Source organism: Malus sylvestris, chromosome 15, assembly GCF_916048215.2.
Source record: "Malus sylvestris chromosome 15, drMalSylv7.2, whole genome shotgun sequence".
NCBI lineage: Eukaryota > Viridiplantae > Streptophyta > Magnoliopsida > Rosales > Rosaceae > Malus > Malus sylvestris.
This window is the reverse complement of record NC_062274.1, coordinates 48885109-48911651: the sequence shown is the minus strand read 5'-3', so window position 1 is coordinate 48911651 and position 26543 is coordinate 48885109. Positions and strand designations below refer to the sequence as shown.

General features: G+C 35.2%; 1 protein-coding gene, 1 long non-coding RNA gene and 2 pseudogenes across 2 annotated transcripts; all 4 read left to right on the top strand.

The window, feature by feature from the left end:
- Positions 1-18325, top strand: part of LOC126603062 (pentatricopeptide repeat-containing protein At3g13880-like) — a 58459-nt pseudogene extending 40134 nt beyond the window's left edge.
- Positions 2776-17298, top strand: LOC126601816 (pentatricopeptide repeat-containing protein At3g13880). The gene is made up of 5 exons (XM_050268585.1): positions 2776-3044; positions 3136-3229; positions 12801-12953; positions 13778-15755; positions 16643-17298. The coding sequence occupies exons 4-5, from the start codon at positions 13987-13989 to the stop codon at positions 17190-17192; spliced, it is 2319 nt and encodes a 772-aa protein (XP_050124542.1). The 5' UTR covers positions 2776-3044; positions 3136-3229; positions 12801-12953; positions 13778-13986; the 3' UTR covers positions 17193-17298.
- A 97-nt stretch (positions 18326-18422) lies between the features above and the next one.
- LOC126603060 (agamous-like MADS-box protein AGL80) lies at positions 18423-19469 on the top strand (annotated as a pseudogene).
- Positions 19470-22380: 2911 nt separating this feature from the next.
- LOC126601818 (uncharacterized) lies at positions 22381-24834 on the top strand. The gene is made up of 2 exons (XR_007615821.1): positions 22381-22450; positions 24454-24834. It is a non-coding gene; the product is annotated as an uncharacterized LOC126601818 (long non-coding RNA).
- The last annotated feature ends 1709 nt before the right edge of the window (positions 24835-26543 follow it).

The following is a 26543-nucleotide window of genomic DNA, read 5'->3' as shown; positions in this document are numbered from 1 at the left end:
CCTTTAAAAAAATTCATATAAAACCTGAAATTTGTAGTGACTCATTGTTTACGTTAGTACGTGGGAGTAATGAGGTGGGGGAGCTACTCAGCTGAGCTAATTATGAAAGGGGAAATCAAATGGAAACAGAAGGTTTCAATTTTTGTACGTTTTTAAATAAAATGGAAATCAAACTTTTATGGGTAGGTAAATAAAAACAAAAAGTTTGATTATTTTAACTCTTTAAATGTTTAATTAAATTCCAATTGAGGAAAGTAGTTTAATTTTTTCAATTTTCAGATTAAAAATCTGAAGGTCGTCTGTAATCTTTGAATTCCGCAGGACTCCATTTGAAGCATCACCAGGAACTAGAAAATTTAACACTTACAACACAGCTGTTAAAGACATTAAAGTATTTCAATTTGGCTATTGGCCAATATGTTCGGTGTTTTATGGCGAGAGGTGGTTGGTTTCTGCGTCTAATTATGTTAGCAGGAGGTATAGGAGTGATCACTGCGACAGTTGGTGGACCTCAACAAGAGGTATTTACTCGCAGGGTGACAATTTTGTTCAGTTGCATTTAGAATTTTAGTTAGAGTAACCGTTATTTGATTAATATAGTTGCTTAATATTGTTTGTATGAGTTGTTGGGATAAAGATTTCCCATGAATGTTGCATCATATATGCATTATTGGGCATGTTTCTTGCATAATGTTGATGTACTTTTGGAGTTTCCTTTATTGATTTTATAATTAATCAAAATGTAGCATATCCAGGAGCTTATTCGTTATCTGCAATTTGGACTCTGATGGCTGGCTCTTGGTGTAGCATCATCTATTGGTCTTGGTAAGTGCGAGTTATATTCAAAATAGCATGAAAACTCACAACCTGGATACTGGAAATCATTATACAACCCATACTTGAGGGCAAGTTCTCTTTTCTTTTTTGTTTAGTGTGGATTCTCTTTTTTTTTGGTAATTTCTGGTGCTTTCAGTAACTTCAATGCTAATTAGTTTTTTTTTTCTTTTGAGGTTTTCTTTTTTGTTTTAATTTACAATTTTACTGATTTTCATGTATTTTTTGAAGGTTGTGATACACTCATAAAAAGCATACGATTTCTTCAGAAAATTGGCAATTGACTCATCAGTAAGTCTTTTTTTTTAAAAGGAACTATTCAAAACGATGTATGATTTATTTTGTCATAAACTATTAAATCATGTGCCTTTGTTATTTTATAAACCGTCTATAAAATAATTGACTAATTTGTGATTGTGTTTGGTTAGGGAAATGCAGAGAGAAGCCGTTCCCAGTAAGTTTAGCAGAAATACCAAAGGAAATGAGGCAATCCGAATCAATGGCATACAGAGTGTTCGGAACTCAACGAAAAATGAGAAAGGAGCTGTAGTTGATTAGAAAGAGCAACAGGTTTGATGATGGTTGCACTGAATTCCTTTTGTGATGATTCAATTTCAGGTTTTAAATAATGCTCCTGTTTGAATTTTAAACTCTTGATTTTCCATTCAGTGTTTCAACAAAAATTCTCCCCAATGCTGATTTGCTTACGGCGGTGTTAAGGTAAATTTTGCTCCCTTCCAGAATACTTTTCAATGAATTATGTCTTCTGAGTAGTATTGAAGCTGGACATTGTATCTTTGAGAAAGTTTATGTATAGTTTATGCAAAAGTTTATTTTGGAAGTAGTATATATCTGTATGTGGAGTTTTACTTTTTTCCACTGTGAAATCAAACCCCTCTATCCAGTCTCTTACATTCTTGATATGCTCATCCCCCGAAATCTTCCTTTCTCATCTAAAGGCAGATCAGAGAATTCAACATTCTCAGTGGTCAAAAATTTTACCCAAGGTGGGTCTCGAGTCAATCAGTGGTATGCCTTCAGCTTTGAATGAGAGCTTTGGCATGTACTTGGGATCTAGGTGATAGTTGGTTCAACCTCTCCTGTGGTAGGTAAACTTAAATTTGGAAGGAAAGCAACTCAATGCTTTTGGTTTTTTGTTTTTTTTTTTGTTTTTTTTGCAAGAATGCTACTAGATGAATGGCAGATTTATCATGAGTGTCATTGAAGTTTTATCTTGAATCTGAACAAGTTTTTGTCAATTGTTATTTTCAAAGGTTGTGATAGTTTGTGATCATAAAACTGTCATGTGATATTACTATTGTCAATGTTATGCAAGGAATAAAGATAGTAGAAGGTTGCTGATCTACCTTTGCTGCCACCAAAATAATGTATGTAAAAAGTTGCTGATCAACGATAATAAGTAGCTTGCAAATTTTTTTGAATGTATACTATTAAATGGATTTGAGAGCTGCGATATTACTGAATTATTTTAACAATTTACATTAGCAGCTTTTACTTTTTCACATTGTAACCGAGAAGCATGGATATTGTAAAAAATAAAAGTTCTGAAGTGACGATTGAAGAATTTAAAAGTGCTGATTAGTGTATGTGTGCAAATATAACTGTAAACAAGAATACGAATCCATAATTGAATCCCTATTTTGGTTGTACATGTGTATAGAATTTTTTACATATTTTATACGCTTTAAAAACCCGCAGCAACGTGCGGGTACTTATGCTAGTATATACTAGAACCCAAACCCCGGGTGGTACTGTTCTAGGGCAGTGTGTGGACGAAAATGCCCCTTAAATTGGTCTTCCCCGTGTTTTTTCTCTACTCTTTGCACAGAAAAATGGCGATTTTGCCCATTTTTCTTTAGCCTATTCTCTGTTTTGGTTTTTCTCTCATCTCTGCTTTATGCTCACTCTTTCTCTCAGATTTTCCTGCTTTTAGGGGATCGTGTTTGTGGTCTGTGATTTGAAGGAGGTTTTCCATTTGTATAAACCTAGGGTTTTGGGTGTTTTGTCCTCCGTGGTAAAATTGCTACGCACAATTTCTGGGGTTGCGAGTGACGGTGAATATTTTGCGGTGTTTGCGTTTGTTTCCTTCTGTTCTTCACCAATTTTGGCCGGATCTGTTTCCGGATTTGTTTTTCGTTTGACGGACCGCCGTTTTCGCATCGCTGGGAAATCTATTTTTGGCGACTTAGGTATGTGCTGTGTTTGGTTTTTCTTGAGTTTTGCTTGATTTGGATGAAATTGTAACCATTTTGTTTTGGGTTGGTTCTGATCCTGTACTAGGTTTTCCTCGCTGAGAGGATATTTTTGCATTTTGGTTCCGTCGTTGATCAGTCGCAAATTTGGCAGTGTCTCTGGCGGTCCTCTTATTTTTTGGGTAAATCTCCTTCCACCAAAAACAATTTCCTTGCTATTTTTAGTACTTCGTTCTCCTTCTTCTTCTTTATTATTATATACCTTCTGTTTATTTATCATGTTTGTAAGATTGGTTTATCATTTATGCATGTTTTTATACAATTGTTGCATATTTCATTTATATTTTACATATGTATATGCTTCACTTTTATCTAGTACGTACTTGAGAGATTGGTAGCTTAATTTTTGGGTGAGTTTTTGTCATCGTTTTTTTGTACGTCTGGGAACCCGTTGATAAGTGTTAGATTAAGTGTGTTTGTAATTTTTTGGAGCAAATCAGAGGAATGATTGGAGTTTGGGTAAATTTGATGTTAGGTTAAAATTTCTTTGTAATTTTAGTCTGCTGTGCATTACCCATTCGGAAATCACGCTTGAGCAGTGGTGTTGCACCGCTATTTTGCAAAGTACCAAACCAGGGGAAGAAGATCGCTAACACTTTGTTTAGACAGAACCGTTTGTTTTGGCCAAAATCAAAAGGAAAAAAAATACTTTTAACCAAATGGTGTGTTTTCTTTCTTCTTTGTGCATTTTGCCTAAATCATTTAATCAGAACATGACAATTTCACTGAAAAAATTCCATTTCCCTACTTTTAAATGAATTAAGCATGCCATTTTAACACCTCCTATAAAATAATTATGTAAACCGACTAAAAATCCGACTTTTTTCCTACTTTTGAATGAATGAAGCATGCAATTTAAATTTTGTCCATGTGGTCTAAACTATTGAATCAAAACATGACAATTTCATTGCAAAAACCCCATTTTTGCCCATTTTTGAGTGAATTGAGCATAACATTTTAAGGCTTTGCATAAAAGATTATATGAGCCAGCTAAGAATCCTATTGTTTTTCTACTTTTTCAATGAAACAAACATGTCATTTCAAATTAGTAGCTCAATTTTCTTTCTGCTGTTACAACGAGTGGCTTAAGTGCCCCATTTTTTCCTACTTTCGAATGAATTGAGCATAGCATTTTAAGGCTTTGTATAAAAGATTATATAAGCCAACTAAGAATCCTATGTTTTCCTACTTTTTCAATGAATCAAATATGTTATTTCAAATTAGTACCTCAATCTTCTTTCTGCTGTTACAATTAGTGGGTTAAGTGATGTTACAGATTTGTTTATGTTTCTGTGGAGATTTTATCTTTTTTTTCTTTGGAATTGTCTGCGGATCAATATCAGCACAGAAAAATCTGTACTGCGTGTGAATTCGGATTAGAATTCTTCAGCACTTAGCTGATTTTTGTCTATCAAATTGACCAACCATTCTATATATTTGTAAGTGGTCTTGCCTTTGTATAAAAGATTATATAAGCCAACTAAGAATCCTTTTTTTTTCTTTCTACTTTTTCAATGAATCAAACATGTCATTTCAAATTAGTACCTCCATTTTCTTTATGCTGTTAAAATTAGTGGCTTAAGTGATGTTACAGATTTGTTTATGTTTTTGTGTACATAGACAAACCCGTTCATGCAAAGTTTATGTTACTAATTTGTTTCAACATCTCAACATTCGTTCATTTGATTTAAATATTCTTCTATAACATGTTAAAACTTTATTTTTTCAGTACCTTATCACAAAATAATTCCACCTTGGACAAATTACAAGGTATGCTACAATCTATGCTTTCATAAATTGCATTCAAATTGATTCACTTAAGAATGCATTGAAACATGTTTAGTTTCATGCCCGCAGCATCGCGCGGGTACCATTGCTAGTTGATCCTATTTCTCATAGCTTCAGAGGTTGAAGCCAATAACAACATATTAATTAATATAGTACGCTACAGATGGATTCAAATGGTTAGTTTCAGTCAATCATAAAACGGGACATTTCATAGATGTTGTTCTGCAACTTTAAATTTTTTTTTTTTTTTTTTTTTTTGTCTTTTCAGTGCATGTTACTAGTTTCTTGTGTGGTTATTAATGCCACAGCTACACGCCAACAAGCTACACTTATGTTTACACTTCAAAACATGACGTGATGGAAACCACCCAATGTATTGTCACTAATAAATAACATTTAACGGAAAGTATACCTTGTCAAAAGTGAAACTACGAAAGCCATCCATGTAATCAATATCCATCCATATGATGTCACAAGGCATACCCTTCTCTCGAAATGTTCTTGTAATCTGCAAGTGTAAACCGGTCAATGATCATGCAAATTGATCACATGCGGCTATAGAAATTTGTACTAAATATATGTGTCAAAGAATTTACATAACTATGATGTAAAACTGGTGATCAAGTGAATTTCTAGGCTCCATCTAGATTTAATAATTAAAAGAGAAATGAAAATATAAAGAGTTCAAAGGAAATCCCTTTCAAGCATCAGAACCAACTGTTTTTAGTAACTCCATTAGTTCCAACCTAAAATTAAGGAATAATCTTCAAGAATGAGAAAACCGATAAACAATTGAAACTGAAAGTCTGACTTTTGTTCACCAATACCCAAACCAAGGCACATGATCAAGCAGTCAAATTACCAACTAATATCTGCCATTCACAACATATGTGTCATAAAATTAAAGGATTCAGGATAGTATTATACTCAGAGAGACTTGGGAAAGATTTCCGCAAGCAACTTCAAAACGCTACAATCTAACATGTATAGGTGCAATAAGAAAACAGAAACAGAAAAAAAAACCCACAACAACAAATATCAAAAGAAAGAAGAATTCCCACATTCTTCTTATTACAGAAAAAAAAATGGAGGCTAAAAGGAGAAAATTTGAGACTGCATTGATACAAAAATGAACCAAAATACAAACAAAAACTGCATCATAAGAAAAACAAACATGAAAAAAAAGGATCACAGCCAAAATAAATGACTATTACTCTAAAAAGCAGAAACCAAGTAAATAATGATAACCTAGAACCGAAACCCACATAGAAATCCAAATGAATGTGTAAAGTTTTCACCTTTGAGAGAAGAAACAGAAGTGAGAGCGAAGAGCAAGTTCCAGAATGATAGAAAAGAGATCTGTGAAAGCAGCGGAAACAAATGGAAAACCCTAGAATCAGGATGGGAAACAGGCCAAATTAGCATAAAATTAAATAATAATGACTTGCCTGGTAGAACAAAAGGTTTTAGGAGGGTGTTGGAATAGAGAATCTGACTGTGATTGGTTTCAGATCAGAGGAAGAAGAAGAGAGGAACCTTTGAGAAAGAGGGGGAGAGAGAGAGATGTGGCTTCGCTTTTGCATCCTCCTTCCCATTACGCGATGATCAACACGGGTAAAATTGTCATTTCACTGTGCAATACAGAAAATTAAGCTGAGAATCAGCAGAAGTTATATGATTTCTTTTGATAATTCTTTTTAAGTACTAAACAAGCAGCTTAACCCGCGGGTTACAAAATTATGTTAAACGTGTATAAAATTTTGAAAAAGTATGTGCTAAAGAATAGTGTTTATATACATATATTACATGAGAAAATTGAGAATGCTGATATGCCATAGCTAGGGAGTGCTATTTACAAAATGTATAGAGATTACCTTCAACCCTCTGTAACCATATAGAGATATAGAGGTATTGAACGATTGATAACCATGAAAACTCATATGTATTCTATAAACAACATAAATCTACCAAATGAAAAATTCACTTGGTATTTACTGTAAAGCCAAAACACTAAGGAATTGGAACTTACTTTGTAAAAAAAAATAACCTTTTCTTCAGGTTGAACCAGCTATAACTTTTGGCATTGGCAAAAGCTCTGGTTTCCTAAACGCCACATACATCTGCATTAGAAAACATTTGAGTAGCGTAATACTTAATTCGGTATAAAAGTGAAAAATTTAAGTCTTTTCTGTATAATGCAAGTGGTAGACATGGCAAAATTACAATTTGAGGGCAAAAAAATAAAAATCTCGTAGGATTGCTACAGATACTAACAATTGTAGTCAACCAATTTACTAATATTACGATTTATCTTATAATATTTTTCTTGTTTTGTTAGATATGAAATTTAATTAGTAAGATAATTTCGTTTTTATTAAAGCAGATGTAAACTCCTGTAAAACCACCCTTCTCTTAAACCCTTGAAGACTAACTCTTACATCATTTATAGTGCAAAATTTGATGAATCAAATAAAGATTGTCAAAATTTTAGAATTTTAACATCAATAACATGAAGACCCAAAATTTGATCCAAATCAAAGTTGAAGAATCTATTAACCCAAATTTTGACATAAATCACAATATATAGACCCAAGAGGCGTAGAATCAAAATATACCTAAGATTTGGTGATTGGATGACTGTGAGGGCCTCAAAAATATAGGGAAGCTAGCGGATTATCCGGAAAACCTCGCCGGAATCTAGGTTACGGATTTAGCTTCAATCTTCAAACCTTCATCAAATCGTACATGAAAGCCATGAAATCTTGACCTAGAAAGTAAGAATGGGCTCAGATTTGAGTTCGTGAGGTCGAAAGGATAAGAATGGTGATTGTTTTGGGTGTACCTGGGTTCGTGGGTGGGGTTGGGGGTTATCGGGATGTTGAGAGAGCGAGAGAAAGAATGATGATCAGCAGAGAGAAGAAGATTCAAAACAATCACCATTCTTATTCTTTCGACCTCACGAACTCAAATCTGAGCCCATTCTTACTTTCTAGGTCAGGATTTCATGGCTTTCATGTACGATTTGGTGAAGGTTTGAAGAAGATTGAAGCTAAATCCGTAACCTAGATTCCGGCGAATCCGCTAGCTTTCCTGTATTTTTGAGGCCCTCACAGTCATCCAATCACCAAATCTTAGGTATATTTTGATTCTACGCCTCTTGGGTCTATATATTGTGATTTATGTCAAAATTTGGGTTAATAGATTCTTTGATTTGGGTCTTCATGTTGTAATTGATGTTAAAATTTTGACAATCTTTATTTGATTCATCAAATTTTGCACTATAAATGATGTAAGAGTTGGTCTTCAAGGGTTTAAGAGAAGGGTGGTTTTACAAGAGTTTACATCTGCTTTAATAAAAACGAAATTATCTTACTAATTAAATTTCATATCTAACAAAACAAGAAAAATATCATAAGATAAATCGTAATATAAGTAAATTGGTTGACTACAATTGTTAGTATCTGTAGCAATCCTACGAGATTTTTATTTTTTTGCCCTCAAATTGTAATTTTGCCATGTCTACCACTTGCATTATACAGAAAAGACTTAAATTTTTCACTTTTATACCGAATTAAGTATTACGCTACTCCAATGTTTTCTAATGCAGATGTATGTGGCGTTTAGGAAACCAGAGCTTTTGCCAACGCCAAAAGTTATAGCTAGTTCAACCTGAAGAAAAGGTTTTTTTTTTTTACAAAGTAAGTTCCAATTCCTTAGTGTTTTGGCTTTACAGTAAATAAAGGTCGTACCCAGTGCACAAGACTTCCGCTTTACGCAGGGTCTGGGAGAGGTGAATGTCGGCTAGCCTTACCCCCATTTATGGAGAGGCTGCTCTCGAATCCGAGACCTACCGCTCATGGGCGAAGGCACTTGCCATCACACCAAGTGCGACCTCTTGGCTTTACAGTAAATACCAAGTGAATTTTTCATTTGGTAGATTTATGTTGTTTATAGAATACATATGAGTTTTCATGGTTATCAATCGTTCAATACCTCTATATGGTTACAGAGGGTTGAAGGTAATCTCTATACATTTTGTAAATAGCACTCCCTAGCTATGGCATATGAGCATTCTCATTTTTCTCATGTAATATATGTATATAAACACTATTCTTTAGCACATACTTTTTCAAAATTTTATACACGTTTAACATAATTTTGTAACCCGCGGGTTAAGCTGCTTGTTTAGTACTTAAAAAGAATTATCAAAAGAAATCATATAATTTCTGCTGATTCTCAGCTTAATTTTCTGTATTGCACAGTGAAATGACAATTTTACCCCGTGTTGATCATCGCGTAATGGGAAAGAGGATGCAAAAGCGAAGCCACATCTCTTTCTCAAAGGTTCCTCTCTGATCTGAAACCAATCACAGTCAGATTCTCTATTCCAACACCCTCCTAAAACCTTTTGTTCTACCAGGCAAGTCATTATTATTTAATTTTATGCTAATTTGGCCTGTTTCCCATCCTGATTCTAGGGTTTTCCATTTGTTTCCGCTGCTTTCACAGATCTCTTTTCTATCATTCTGGAACTTGCTCTTCGCTCTCACTTCTGTTTCTTCTCTCAAAGGTGAAAACTTTACACGTTCATTTGGATTTCTATGTGGGTTTCGGTTCTAGGTTATCATTATTTACTTGGTTTCTGCTTTTTAGAGTAATAGTCATTTATTTTGGCTGTGATCCTTTTTTTTCATGTTTGTTTTTCTTATGATGCAGTTTTTGTTTGTATTTTGTATCAATGCAGTCTCAAATTTTCTCCTTTTAGCCTCCATTTTTTTTTCTGTAATAAGAAGAATGTGGGAATTCTTCTTTCTTTTGATATTTGTTGTGGGTTTTTTTTTCTGTTTTCTTATTGCACCTATACATGTTAGATTGTAGCGTTTTGAAGCTGCTTGCGGAAATCTTTCCCAAGTCTCTCTGAGTATAATACTATCCTGAATCCTTTAATTTTATGACACATATGTTGTGAATGGCAGATATTAGTTGGTAATTTGACTGCTTGATCATGTGCCTTGGTTTGGGTTGGTGAACAAAAGTCAGACTTTCCGTTTCAATTGTTTATTGGTTTTCTCATTCTTGAAGATTATTCCTTAATTTTAGATTGGAACTAATGGAGTTACTAAAAAAAGTTGGTTCTGATGCTTGAAAGGGATTTCCTTTGAACTCTTTTAATTATTAAATCTAGATGGAGCCTAGATATCACCCTTAGTTTCTCAATGGTTCTTCGTTGTATATCTGTGGGACATTTATGCCCATGATACATGGTCTCTGTTCGTGTGTGTGTGTGTTATCAATCTATGAACTAAGACTGTCAATTATACACAAAGTCTAAATGACTATGATGTTATCAGATTGAGAATCTAGCAATTACGTGATTGTTTGGAAAAAGAATATTTTCTATCTGTACATAAGGTTTAGAATACAAGAACATGTAACTTTCTGAGCACGTTGTTACATCTCAAACAGGGAGCGAATTGACCTCGAGCACATATTTCATAAGAACATGTAACTTTCTGAGAACTTATTTTTTGTCTTGGTCTTGCTGATTCCGGTTGCGGCTGGACCCTTTAAACGTTGATATCACTGTAGATCAATTTTGTCAAGCCTAGGCTCAATTTTTTTCCGGCTTCGTTCTGATCATTGCGTTACTGTTCAGGAGATTCAGTTGTCAAGGTTCAAAGCGAAAAAACTCTTTTACAGATGGATTTCCTTGCTTTAACCCATTATTTTTGTGTTTCTGGATGTTGGTTTTTCTTATTTTATTTATTGTTTTATTAATTTTGGTTATGTGATTTGTGATTTTTGTCCTTCCTTTTTCTTGAATTTTAAGGTGTTTTTTTTTTTTTTTTCCTCTACTGAATTTAGAGTTGGCTAAATTTTGTTGATTTCTTTTTATCTCTGTAGGAAATTTTAGCGTTGTGGTCTCACCCTTAAGACTCTGCGTGGCATCTGTGTGCCCATCAAAGGGTTTATAAACAACCAAAGGATTATTGAAAATGGGCTTCCGTCTGAGGTAGTGGTGGATATTTCCCAATATTACTTTTCTTTGCTGATTTGGGTTGATATTATCAATGTGATTTGCTTTTAAATGTTTTGACTATGAATTTAGTTTTGAATTTTGTGTTTGCCTGGATATGTTCGAAAATATATGCATTTGAGAATCTTGGGGAATCACAAATATTGTAGGTACTGAATTTTGTCAACTATCTTTTAATTCGGATTAATGCTAGGATATTCATACTTTGTAGAATTAATTAGTGCTAAGAGTGATTCATAAGTATTTAACCCAACAAAAAACTTTGCTTTTGGTGCAAATGCATGTGTTTCCTTCTAAGAGTATACAACTATAGATAGATCTTAAAGACAAACAGACAGATAGGCTCTGAATTAACCAAGATACATCCATCTAATACATGCAATAGATATATAAAAATGGTACCACACACATATATATCAAGAAAAGTGTGTGTGTGTATTGTAAGAAATGTGAAATTATACATAGGTAAGTTAATTATTAAGAAAATCAAGGAAGAATAGTTTTACCAGAAGCAGAGGTTGTATTTGGAGTAGTTGTGGTCTTTTGATAGCCATGGAAACCTCCTGATCATTCCATTGTATTTTCCTGCCTGAGAAGACACGAGCGATTTGGTTGATTGCATAGGATTTGTGCATATTAAAACTGCACATGTATAATCTCTTTTTATATTACCTTCAACTAATGAAAAATGATGGTTATCTTTATTAATTCAAGGAGATAGCAACTGTTTGTCGTTGATTCAACATGACATTGGTTTCTCCTCAACCAATGGCTGTCTTTTATTTTTATTTTATACTTTTATGTTTGTCTTTTTTGTTAACAAATTTATATTACCTTCAACTAATGTAAAATGGTACTTATCTTTGTTAATTCAAGAAGGTAACAACTGTTTGTCATTCATTCAAGCTAACATTAGTATAGATTATAGTAAAATGATAGTAGAACGAAGTTTGAAAAATATAAGTTTTTTCAGGATATGCAAAAACTACGAAAAATATAAAATAAAAAAAATTTATTCAAATTCTTGGTGGAAAAAATTGTGTTTTTCTGTGGAATCAACAATCTATATGTTTTTAGTTATTTTTATAATGCTTGAATTATGCTTTATAACTTTTCATAGGGTTTTTCTGCACTGAATTGGATAAATGGTTGATGGGTTTGGTGCCATATTTATTAAAAAATGAAAAACGGGGACGGGAGCAGAACACAATTATATATAGCAATGCTTAATTTTCTTTCAAATCAAAGATGTGCCAACAGTGTTGAGAACAATGGCTAATTTAAGTTGATTGATTGATAGGTTTGGTTCCGTACTTATTGGGGGAAGCCAATGGAGAAAAAAAATTTGTTAGGAAAAGTGGTCCATTTGAACATGGGAATTGGGAAAGTAGAATTGGAAGGGGAAGTGCGGTAAAGGAAAGAACTCCATTATTTTCTTTTCACAAATAAGCTCTTTCCGATTTTCATTCCTCATGCACTGAGAACGCTGAAAATTGATTGAGGTTAATGTAATTCATTGGATAACATTGTTTATAGTTGAATTAAACTTTGTGTCTTTCAGTAAGTTTCTATCATTTGAACCAAGTGAAAAAAGAAGTTAAATTGAAATAGGCAGAGAGAGAAAAATTAGAACTTAAACCTGTGATATTTATAAATGTGAACATTAAAACTGATCATGGTGCAAAAAATAAGGGTGTTGGTCTTTCTCAGTAATAGAGCTTTGTAAATATTTATATTTCAGTTTGAAAATGTATGGATTACTTTATATTGGTTCTCTCCCTAATTGATTATAGTAGGCACAATTGAAATAATCTATGCAGTTGTCAATGATATTTTCTTTTTACTAACATGCGTTTTCTTTTTAATAGTATACGAACATAAAAAAACTCTCCAAACTTTCAAAGAAAGCAGCAAGATCTTTAAAAACATTGCTAGAGACAAACTCTGCAGAGTTTGAAAATCACTGTGAGCGCAGTCATTCAGCTGCTTGGGCTTCTTTCCTCCTCCAACAAAATATCTAGGTATTTTTCCACATTTTACCCTTCTCAGATTCAATCTTTCAGACTTTTTTATTTTCGAGCTTTGAATTTGATGTGAGGTTGAGAATTGGGAATAATTCTGTAGTGTTATAAATTATTGTTAATTACTTCGGGTTTAGAGGAAGGGAGAATGAAAAAACTGAGAGAAATGGAAGAAGAAAGGTAGTTGAGAGAAAGCAAAGAAAATGGCTGGGTCTTTTACTTGGGGTTTTGTTTGGGGTTTACATTTAAACAACAAAAATCAATTTGGCGAGTATTGCTCCCTACTTGCGTGCTTTCTTATTTATGATTTTATATAGCTTAAAATTTTTATTTGACAATTGAGGTTCTTTTAATTATGATTGGCTATGTGACGGTAACTATGGCGGTATAATGAAATTTTAATTGTGCTATCAATTTAATTTCTTTGGTTATAAAGTTTATAGTCTGGAATTTAATAGTTTTTTATTTTGTTTTAGTGTCACTTTTTTTCTTACTGTGAAATGTTGGTTGGTGTTTTTAAATTATTGTACTTTTTTTGGTCCTTTTTTTTCTAGGCTGACTAATGCATGTGTCCAAAAGTAAGGTTTTATGGTTTTATGGTTATCATTGGTGTAAAATTTTTAAGCTTTAAAATTATCTTTATCAGGCCTGATTTAGGCTATAAAATTCAGAGGCTTTTCAATAGCCCAGTTTTCAACATGGAATTCAGAGGCTTTTCATTTTTCGCTTTGATTAACATGTGTGCCTGCCTTCTCAGTACAAAACTGGGTTACATATCATTTTATACCATATTCTCATGTTTTTTTATGCATTTTTACGTCTAGTAGTTTTAACACCTGCAGCAACGCACAGGCACCATTGCTAGTTTTTGGGCTAAAAAGAAGTCCTTTCGAGTTTGGACTTTGGACCATGGGTTGAGAAGAGAAGGCTAAATTTGAAAAGCTTTGCAGAGCGGCTGATTGAAAAGCACGGGAAAGAAGATGACGGCCGTCGCCATGTCGTCGTAGAACCGCAATCGCTTTCGACTTGAATCATGTTGCTCCATAAAACAGGTCCCCCAAAACCTGAGTGTCCTCTTTCCATTCAGCTTTTCGACCCTCTGGTTTCCAATGGTCAAGTAAAAGAACCCAGTATGTTGCCTCAACCCGCACCTACTCCACAGCAGTGCTCTCAACTTTGCCATCCCAACTATTCTCTCGACAATGTTGCCTATACAAAACTTGTACAACACACTACCAAAACTGGGTCTTCACTCCACGGCAAACTTGCCCACGCCCACATCATCAAAACCTCCTTTAAGCCCTGTATGTTTTTTCTCAACAATCTTCTCACCATGTACTCCAGGCTCGGAGAATTCGACAGTGCACGCCACCTGTTCGATAGAATGCCTAAGCGGAATCTCATTTCGTACAACTCCTTGATTTCTGGATATAACGAGGTGGGTCTGTTTGATAAGGCAATGGGTGTTTTTAACGAAGCAAGAATGGCTGGTTTAAAACTTGATAGGTTTACTTATGCCGGTGCTTTGAGTGTGTGTGGTCAAACCAGTGATTTTGAGCTGGGTAAGCTGGTTCATGGATTGATAGTCGTCAACGGGTCAGGCTCAGAAGTTGTTATGACCAATTCTCTTATTGATATGTACTCCAAGTGCGGCCGAGTTGATCATGCTAGGAATTTGTTTCAGAGTTCGGATAACTTGGACCTTGTCTCATGGAATTCCTTGATTGCTTGCTATGCTCGAATTGGTGCTAATGAGGAAACATTGACCACTCTAGTGAAAATGCATCAGTGTGGGTTGAGCTTGAATACCTATACACTGGGGAGTGCCCTCAAGGCATGTGGCAAAATTCTTGACAATTCAGGACTATTTGGGAAAATACTTCATGGATACAATGTCAAACTGGGGTTGGACTTGGATGTTGCAGTAGGAACGGCATTGCTTGATATGTATGCAAAGACTTGTGGCTTAGGTGAGGCGATACAAATATTCAAATTCATGCCTTACCGCAATGTTGTTTTGTATAATGCCATGATTGCGGGGTTCCTCCAAATAGAGACCTTTTCTTATGGACATGCAAATGAAGTGTTTAATCTTCTATCAGAGATGCAAAGGCTAGGAATCAAGCCATCAACATTTACTTTCTCAATCATATTAAGAGCTTGTAAATCAGTTGAAGTTCTTGAGTACGGGAAACAAGTTCACACTCAAGTCTACAAGTATGACCTACAGGGAGATGAATTCATTGGAAGTGGGCTTATTGATTTCTACTGTTCTTTGGGTTTATCCAATTATGCGTTGAGATGCTTTAACTTAACTCCTAGGCTAGATATTGTCTCGTGGACATCCATGGTTGCAGGTTATATCCAAAATGGGGAAATTGAAAGTGCATTTGATTTATTTTATAGACTCTTGGAATCTGGAATGAAGCCTGATGAATTCATAATATCAAGCATGCTGGGTGCGTGTGCTGATTTGGCTGCAACAAGATCTGGAGAGCAGATCCAAGGATATGCTGTAAAAGCTGGATTTGGGAAATTCACTGTTGTTCAAAATTCACAGATATGCATGTATGCAAAATCTGGAGATATTGATTCTGCTAATTTTTCTTTTACAGAGATAGAGAATCCTGATGTGGTTTCCTGGTCTGTGATGATATGTAGCAAAGCACAACATGGATGTGCAAATGAAGCCTTGAATCTTTTTGACTTGATGAAGACTTGTGGAATTGCACCCAACCACATTACTTTCCTTGGAGTTCTAACTGCATGCAGTCATGGAGGGCTAGTAGAAGAAGGTTTACGGTAGGTTGTAGACGCTGAAAATTTAAATTTCATTGCTTTTGTTTGATTTGAAATAAAAATCATAAAGATAAGGAAACAAGATTAAATAACTCCATTTTCCTTCTCAAAGTTTCTGGGAAAAATATGTGAAATATGATACGAAGTATGTATATTTGTAAGAATTTCCTTACGTATTGTTCAAGGAACGAAATACACTAACATAAACAATTTCCCTCCATTTTCCTTCTTCACACATCTCTTGTTCTTTCTTTTAGTTCAAATCTTTTTGAAAGTGAAACAAACTTCATCTTATGCTTCTCGCTCCTTGTTTTTGTTCACAATTTACCAATGGTTAATATTCTGCTCTTCAGTTTTTTCAGTAAGTAATTTTCTTGAATTTGGGACTTGGTTGGGAAAGTAAGAGGTGATAAGTTGCAGGGAACTGAAATTAACAATAGCGTAGGTAATCCATCTAAGAAGTCATGAAGGGAAGAAAGGGTGGACCATTTAGATGTAATGAGAAAAATGTATTGTTTTGTAGTGTTGAACTGCTGGGAATCAATTTATAATTGAATAGGAATCATTTGGGGAGGTATGCCATTTTGAAATTTATTTTGTTGTTTCTAGGTCATCATATGACTTTGGAAGAGACTTTAAGAAAAGACTTAGAGTACTTGGATCTAACGAAAAACGTGGCACAGAACCGAGCGGAATGGCTTTCTAGGATTCGCCGACCCCACTTAGTGGGAAAAGGCTTTGTTGTTGTTGTTGTTTTGTTTCTAAGTCATCATGTCAGGCCTTTTCAATTGCAACCCAATATTTTGGTTTGTAAAAATGAACACTGTGATTGCACTTTAAATGCTCACTTCCAGGGTGTGTTAATTTATTGACTCTTCTTATTAATGCAGATATTTTGAAACAATGAAGAAAGATTATGGCATGTCAACCAATGTAGAGCACTGTGCCTGCGTTGTTGATCTCCTAGGTCGTGCAGGAAGGCTAGCAGATGCTGAGAAGTTCATTTTCAACTCATCTTTTGAGGATAATCCAGTTATGTGGCGAGCCTTGTTGAGTGCTTGCAGGGTTTATATGGACACTGTTGCTGCAAAACGTGTTGCAGAAAAGCTAATTGATCTTGAACCTCAAGCTGCTGCATCATATGTTCTTCTGTACAACATTTACAATGATGCTGGGATAGAGTTACCGGCCAAAAGAATTAGGGAACTGATGAAAAATCGAGGAGTTAAGAAGGAACCTGGTCTAAGTTGGATAGAGGTAGGAAACAAAGTTCATTCTTTTGTTAGTGGCGATCGGTCTCACCAAATGGTTCAATTAATTTATACTCGGTTGGAAGAAATGTTGCGTAAGATACAAAAAATAGATTGTATTGTTGGTAAGTTGATTACTTCTGAACCGGAACTTAAGGACAGCAAAGTGAACTACCACAGTAAAAGTTAGCTGTAACTTTTGGAATTATCAGCTTGCCACCATCAGCTCCAATTAGGGTGATGAAGAATTTGACAGTCTGCTGTGATTGTCATACAACAATGAAGCTCTTATCTGAGGTGGAAAAAAGAGAAATAATCCTAAGAGATCCTATTCGTTTTCATCATTTCAGAGATGGTGCTTGTTCTTGTAGAGATTATTGGTAGCTGCATTGTGTATGTAATATGTATTGAGAATTGAGATTATTACCTGGATAAATGCTCTCTTGTGGAAGTACAAGAGTCCTTCGGTCAAAACTCAAAGACACAGAATAAATGGATCCTATTTGGAAGAAGGTACATGGGACGAAGCTAAAACAGATTTGGAAACATCGTATGGGAAACTAGTTTGGATTCATCGGTACACAAATATGTCAAAGGAGCCTGGTATATTTAGGTATAATTTACTGATCTCAATGATTTAAATTTAGTATAATGGAAAGTACGACAAAGTTATTTGCCTTGGCTCAGTTTGTTTCGATAGAAAATAGTACACTAAAAAGTCATGAGTAGACTTTTAACTATATATTTATTTTAACATATCAACAAGTTCTTAGTTTTTCCAGGAAATATTTGTCTAGAAAAAAGTTCGAGACTATATAATTGTTCATTATGTTGAATTGAGACCATTACTAGACCACAATAAGACAAAACCGTGGAATAAGAAAATCCCTAAATGCTTTGAAATTGTTTCCTTGTTTGTTCCCCCCCCTAAAAGAAACATATTTCCTTAAAATCTTTACAGAATTGATTTTTTAGCTTTCCTTCATCTGTTATATGCTTTTATCCTGTTTCCTTTTCCAGCACTTTCATTTATTACTGGACATGCTAGGTAGAGAAGCAATTGATTGACTGCTTGGTAGAGAAGCATTTGACCTTGGAACAGTATCATCTGTGGCAGGTTTCTTCTCCTAAATGTGTCGGTTTTTGTTCTTCCTCGTTCAGATTACACAACTTTACTCAAAAGTCCTAAACTGGAGATTGTTTACTCTTAAATGAAATACAAACGTCATTTTCCAACTGAATTTGGTTGACAAATTAAATGCTGAAAATCTTGTTTAGTAATCCTATTCAATTATATACCATACTTACTCTTTTCCTGACCAATTATAGGTGATACCTATATCCTTGAAGATGCTACTGTTAAGAGCATTATTACGGTTGAGTTGACTCCTTGCAGCCACCGAAGTAATTCCCTATGTAACCATCTCATGTGCAACTTCCGGAAGGTACCTGCTGCTTCTTTGTATTCCCAACCTTGGCTAAAAATACGACTAAGCATGAATTGATTTCTCATGAACCAAGCAGGAGAGCAACCTTAAAAAAGAGGAAGGCTAGTTTCTTCAGAAAGCTGAATGAGATCACAACTTTATGCGGGGTTATTGTATGTGCTGTTATTTACAATACTTCTGATACCAAGGTGGATGTGTGGCCTTCCCATAGGAAGCATTTTATGTACTTGAAAAATTCAAGAATTTACCTGAAGAAAGGCAAGGTAAGTTCATGGTGGATCAAGAATCCTTTCTTAAGAACAATATATCCAAGCTGAACAGACAATTGGAAAAAGCTAGAACTTGATGAGAAGCTGCTTTTGATTGAATACCTGGAACTGGAAGGTAAGAATTTTCTTGATCCTGGTCGTCTGGAAAGTTTGATCGGACTTGATCATCAATTGGATAAAAGAATTGATTTCACTACTAAGCGGATTGAGTTCTTCGAGGGTGTGGGGCGCAACCAAGTTGATGCGGGAGTTGATTCTGATGAGATGGTGGCTATTTTGGTGTCTGGAGGTGTAGTAATTCAACCAATTCAAAATAAACTTTGTGAGCAGAGAGCATAGTGTTGATGATACAGGTAATCCTATAAACCTTTAGCATTGTCCCAAATGTACTTTTATTTTCGTTTACCTGAATAAACGTAGTTTTCATCTTTCAGTTATGCTCATAGCAATGGTGTTTTAGGTCAAGATAATTTTCGCTTTGATGTGTAATTTAAACATGATTATGACTCTTTGAACGGCTTACAAGGGAAAATCACTCGTAAGATTACACAGTATGCCGCTGTCCATTCTGAAGCTTAGTTGCCTTCTATGGAAGAACTAACGGCTTCAAATGATTGAAGGCTAGTCCTTTCTTGTAGGCATATTTTAACAGTAGAAGGTTCACTGAGAAGGTACATAATCTTTGATGTTTGCATTCTTTACACATGAGCCAATTTTTTGGTTCAGTAAAACAAGCATTCTTTTGGTCAATGACACATCTCAACATCTTTTATTTGGTTACTAAACGGGATCGACCCAAGAATGATTCTAAATGAGAGTAAGCCTTGACGTTACGAACATGTTGCTCCTCTGTGAAATATGTTGAAACAGCCCATTTGCAAAAGTGAAACAACCTATTTGCAAAAGTGAAGTAAGACTGCCTACAATAGACGTTACCCAACCCTCGCAATGTGGAGAGCCTTGTTAGTTTAGGGTGTTGATTCATTCACACGCAGTCTGTGTTAGTATCTTGACTAAAGGATCCGATACCCTCGTCCAGGCGAAAACGAAAGGAGAAACACAGAAGATGTAGCCAGCGTTTGTTGTTTGAACTAAATTCTATACTTGTGATTATATTTGCATGTGATCTAATATCCTAATGGATATAGTGTTGGGCTTCTACCCATTTGTTTCGTGTTCGAAACTCTCTCATCCTATAATAGTTTTGAACATTCTCATTCCCTTTAATAATAATAAATAAATAAAAACATTAGCTAATACACAAAAATGGTTAATTACACTAACACCTCTTGAGGTTTATTGTTTTTTAACAAAACCCCCTCAGGTTTGAAACATTACACTAACACCCCTTCATGTTTTAATTCACCTTCACATCCACCACTTAAGGACCCCTTAAGTACGAAATTAACCTTGTAGTTAATTACATAAAAATAAAAATTTATAGATAAATAAATCACATTCAAAAAATTACATTTAAACATTAAAAGGAAAAAAACAAAAGAAATCCTTTTGTAAGATTTCTCGATGTGAAAAATTGGCATCTGATTTTTCCAGAGGCTATTGATTTTCTAGATAAGCTTCTTCGATATGATCACCAAAAGCCTTACAGCAAAACAAGCAATGGCTATGCATGTTATTGAATCCTTCGGTAAAAAAGACATTGTATATATGCCCATTTGTCCTTGGGTGGAGCATGTGAACACAAAGAGATCAACAGAGGAAAATATTTTCGTAGCTTAGGATGTTCGCTGCATCCCTTGTCTTCAAAGTTTTAATGCTGATATTCTTTCTTTGAAAAGAGAGGGAGGGTGGGGTGGGTGCAGGCTAAGAAATTGGAAGGGAAGAAGAGATGCGATGATATATGATGCATGCATTTAGGGTGCTGGCTAAGAAATTGATAGGGAGGAAGGGATTCATTGAATATAAGATATGCATCTAGGGTTTTTCTTTTAATGTTTTAATATAATTTTCTTATTTTGATTTTTGTCCTATTTATTTATAATAGTTTTTATTTTTAAATAATTAACTACAAGGGTGATTTCATCCTTAAGGGGTGGGGGTGGATGTGAAAGTGAATTAAAACATAAAGGGGTGTTAGTGTAATGTTTCAAACCTGAGGGGGCTTTGTGAAAAAACGATAAACCTCAAGGGGTGTTAGTGTGATTAACCCTACACAAAAATTTTATATTCTTCTTTCATATTATAAGCTTGTGTTCTTATGCTAAATTCTCCAATAGTCATTGTGACGACCCGTCCCTAATTTTACGTTTTTATTAATTTTAAAAGCATGGATTTACGAAAATGTCCTAGAGGCAAGGACTTTGACTTCCGTTGACCATTGTTTAGAGGAACGTATGACTTATTCTTTTAGCGTATCCTCGTAGTACTCGTTGGTACGAACGCATAGGCGAAAGCCGTTTGCAATTCCTGATTATAACGGTATAGTTACGGACATTTGAAATTGGTTATTTAAAGTTAGTTAAATAAATTGAACTCCCATCTTGTGGGAAAGAAGCCAATCAGCTTTCATTAAGGAAATAAGGAACCAATCATATTATTTCTTTTAAGGACCAATCAGAAAAGTGGAAAGAAAAAAAAGGGCCAATCAAGGAGAGGGAGAGAAGCTCCCAGCTTCTCCTTCCAGTCGACCCACACAACCCAGTTCGACCACCCACTTTCCAAGGCCGATTCCGACCAACTCCGGTGGAGTTTTTCGACGCCACCACCACCATCTTGAAAATCTCATTCCCTTCTACAAAACCCACCCAAGAACCACCTTGATTAACCACGGTATGTGGCGCTTTGAGGCCACGAAAGTTGACGAAAATCAACAGTGTTCCGGTCACTCTTTTGAAATTTTCGGCAAATCAGCAAAGCAATGGCTGATGCCACCACTTGGGCTTTGTAGCCCATCATCCCAGGAGCAAATCCTGACCAGCCTTGACCTCGTTGGACCACCGTAGACGACGAATTGACGCCAGGAAGCTTTAGGCACCCACCGGCTTTGTGGGAAAAATTGATCATCTTCCGTCCACTTTTGGCCTTGGCCACATGTATGAAAGTTTTTCCTCTCTTTGAGATCTTCATTTATGTGAAATTTGAGAATTTTTAGAAATAGTGAAATTTTCTGGCGAATTGTGGCGGCTAGCCACTGCGTGTGGAGGCGCGTGGGCCGAGACCCCACCTGACCATCTTAGGCTAATTTGGATGCTCCGATTCCATATTTAACATCCACACCGTTCGCTCGTCTTGGATCCAAGTTAGGTGCCAGCCTGTCGGGTAGATTGCATTAGGCAATCCGACTTTTATGTGACCCGTGCCTTCTGCACCAGCTTCACGTGATCGTAGTACTAGAGCGCATTTATTACACCCAGCCTGTCAGGTAGAATTACCTTAGGCAGTTCCGACTTGTGTGCTAGCATAAATTGATGAGCACTTAGCTATAATTGATTATCTCATGATTATATTACTGTGGCATTCGATATATCATGTCTTGGCATATTACTGGTTATAGTGTTGTTGTATTATTGTTTACATACTTACGTAGTATGTTTCAAGGAAACTATACTTGTTTTACAGCGATGGGTTAATATGTTCGAAAATAAAGGTTTTCTTACAAGCATTGTTTTGCTGACCCACTCAACTTTGTTTTTCGCCCCTCCAGATTTTGTAGCTATGCTTACGTGTAAACGAGGATGCTGGCAAATCTCAGGAGATGGTTATCTTCAGTGGTATAATCCTCACCCTAATTACTGTACTATTCTTATGCTCTGACATCACGTGTGAAAGGGGTTCAATCTTTCTCGCCCGCGCACTCTCTTGATTAGGCACCTTTAGGCTTAAATTATTCATATTCTATTTCCACTACACTACACTTTATGGTTTCGTCACCCTCCAGGTGTCGGCCATCACAACTCGACTCGGGTTCCAAGTAGACATTCTAGGTCGGGGTGTGTCAGTCATAATATAATTAGAAATACAATATATGAATGCTATTTTATAATTAAATCCACTTTAGTTGTCGCTATTGATGTTGGCTGGTGATTGTTGATGCAAATTTCGTACATGATTAAATTGACGAAATTTCACCTACAAAACAAGAATCATCATTAGCCTAATTGACGGACACCCAAGAAAAAAGGGGAAGGGTGTCCGCGAAAAGATTTTTGATGCCTACTTCAGAAAGAGATAGTTTAATAGAAACTATGAACTTGAGAGAGTTTTGAGTAGTAAGTGGCGATAAATGTTTTTCTTGTTTGACTTGACTATTTATAAACTAAAAACCTAACAGACAACCGGGACAGAATGTTACAGGCCATACTAGGCAGATTTTATCATTTTACTAAAGACACTTGTGGTTAGGGGTCATCGAATTTTGGGTTAGGTTGAGGGAGGGGTGCGGCGGTGGAGTTGAATGGGAATATATATATATATATATATATATAGAGAGAGAGAGAGAGAGAGAGAGAGAGAGAGAGAGAGAGAGAGAGAGAGAGAGAGAGAGAATCTGGTAGGTCGGTGAGACCGTGGTAGTGGGAAGGATAAGATAGAGTAATGTGGAGCTATGGGTAGAGCATTAGGTGAGCTATCATGATCGGAAATGTGGGTTTGTAGGGAGGAAGGAAGGGGACTCCCAGGTTGCGGTAGATTCATGGGGGCTAGTTGGAGACACAAGGTTTTTTTTAAGGGAACTTTAATGAAAAGCATTCGGTACTGTTTACTTTAACGAAAAACCACATTTTTACACTAAAAAGTCAATCCTGGTACTATTCACTTTACCCTTTATTTTGTCCTTATCATTAAAACTCAAAGTTTTCAAACCCTTTTCATTAGTTTTCCTTTTTTTTAACGTAAAGACAAAAACGATGAGTTGGTAAAACATAAGAAATATTGTGCTAAAAACCTTATTTTATACTGTTAGATTGAAGCCAAATATAAGACTCTTAATATATAAATTATAATATAAATAAATGACCACTTCTTCAATAAGCAATGGAAATAGATGGTATAATGAGTCATGCTCTCTTAACATTCTCATTTTGAGGACCTGTGTGAAGTCTAGGTTTATTATTTAACTTTCCTTATCAAAAGTTGTAAATGATACCACATATGCTCTTAGATAGCCTTTGGTTTTACAACTCTAGTATAGGTTTATCTTGCTGGACATTTTGTTCAAATGCATTGGTCGAAGGCAATCCTTCATCACAAAAGGTTTGATCATTCATGTACATTCCATGCATAAACTGAGTTCACTTTGTTTAGTCATGTTGTCTAGTTAGAAATTCTCTCTGATGTCCAGCTGTGAGTCAGCCCATATGGGCTTTCTGACAGCTTTGTCCGAGGTTGAAATCTCAGCCTTAGATTTGCTCAGTTGAGCTATGCATTGACAAGTGGCATTTGTCCTTATGTGGATAGAAATCTGGCAACTCTCATGATAAAACCCTAGTTGCCTTCTTTATTTTTTTGGCTAGAACATTTTACATTTGTCAAAGAGTGAGTTTGAGCTTAGTGCTTCTTTTCTTAGTTGCCTAGCCACAAACCGTTCTCATCCATTAAAACCCCAAGATCTTTGTGTATCTAGGTTACATTGGTTCTCTTGTTTTGTGTTGTGTTCTTAATCTAGCTTTATGGGTTAAATTTCTCAATTATATCAAGTTTTGGATTATTGTTAGTTTCTTCCTTCAAGTGTTTGATTGGAAAAACTGACTGGTTTTAAATTCAAATTTCATATCAGTTGCATTGATCGTGTTGGTTCTTGGTGCCACAAAGTGATGAGCTCAGGAGGAGCTGCCACTTCATGAAGATCGAAGGAGTCCATCTTGTGTAAGGCAAGGTTGCACAAAGTATAAGCTGCTCCGGTGAGCTTGTGTGGATACTTTGTATGAATCTTACTTACACTGTGAATTGGACTCAGTGAAGAGTCCCCGATTTTTTTAACCCAGAGGTGGGTTTTTCCAACCAAAAACATTTTGTGTTGATCATTGTTTTTCTCAGCTTTTATATCTCAATATTTGTATATGAGATGCGATCACCATAGACTGTCCTTACAACTAAGTTAATCAGTGTTTGAATTTGTACTGAATTGGATCTTAGTTAACTAGGAACTTTTCAGTAATTCAAGTCTTTAAATTGATTGCTTCCGTTGTTAAACTAATACATCTGATCTTAGTTGACTGGTGTTGATGACTAGTCAGATAAGCATACATAGATTTTTAAGTGCAGGTTATTCTGCCTAGTATCAATTTCAACCTGTGAGACAAATGCATCTTAGGCACAAAATTATATTAGTTTAGATTCAAAGGCATATAATATTTGACAACTTAATAAGCAAAATAAGGAAAATGAGGTTTCTAATAGTTCACGGATTTTAAATTGGTTTTGATTTATTAAGTTATAAAATATTTAACGTTTTTAGATCTAAACTAATATAATCTTGTGAATAATATGCATTTGGTCTCCGCATGTCCTCAAAATGAGGACCTTAGGCCATCTCCAACCGAAACGGCTAAACATAGCCCGTCCAGAATAGTAGCCCTGAAAAAAATATTTTTAAGTAAATCGTGTTAGACCATACTCATATATCGTCTCCAACTGAATGAGCTAAACATAGCCTCTTCAATAATTATTAGTTTTACGCTTATGTTTTAAATTTAGGGTGATTTGTATAAAATCAATAAAAAGTTACAATATTAACAATACATCAACAATATTTATGTTGATTGTAAATAGGTCAATCATGTATTATAGTATTAGAATAGGGCTGGGTTCGGTTCAAATCGGTTCCCTTTTTTGCCAAAATCGAAACCGAACCGAAATTTTGGTTCGGTTCATTTTTTTTCGGTTCGGTTTTTTCCGGTTCGGTTTCGGTTTTTCTTTCTTTTTTTTCAAAAAATGAAAAAAATTGAAATCTTAAATTTTGTCAAAGTGATAGTATTAGTGATAGTATTACTTTATCACTTTTCATTAGTGATAGTATTGAGCTAAAAAGGAACCTGGATGCTAAAAATAAAAAAATAAAAACCTTGAAAGTTTAAAGCGAGCAGCCCCCATGCAATCTGAGAGTCAGTCAGATTTTGCGTGTTTCCTTTTCACCCCTTGCCATGACTGACTGATAGGGATCTAGATTCACAGGGAAGCAAATTATGAAAAAGAACTGAATAGATTTTAATTAATTTACCACACTACAACTAATGCCACGTTTAACATATAAAACTAAGAAAAAGTACGTATTTTAGGTCAAACCAGTAAGTAGCTAGTCATCATTATCCGGAGAGACAAACAGATAATTAAATAAACAAAATTAAAAAAAATATATTAATTTAATTAATTCGAATCGGTTCGGTTCAGTTTCTAGACCATTGAAATCGAAACCGAACCTGGTTCAGTTCGGTTTTTTCAATTCAGTTAGGTTTTTTTGTTCGGTTCAGTTTTTTTGGTTTTGGTTCGGTTCGGTTTTCGGTTTTTTTAACCCATCCCTATTAGAATGTATTTAAAATAAACAAAAATTACAAAATATGCCACTACATCTGGCATCCACTTCAACTGACACACCCTTTCTCATATTTTCTATATTTTGGAATAGGTCAATACAGATTAACGCAGTGTCTGTTTTCAGTTTTCAGTTTTTTATTTTTTTAACTTGGATTCAAACGCTGCATTGCAGGCCGTTTCCTGGTTCCGTTTTTTCATCACTCACACGTCCTTTCAAAAACACTCTTTATCACATGCATAAACACAAATAGTTGGTGGGCACACATTCCAAGTTACAAGCAAGCAGCAATAATAGATCAAACTCCCTAACCTCGAATAATTTAACTTTTCAAA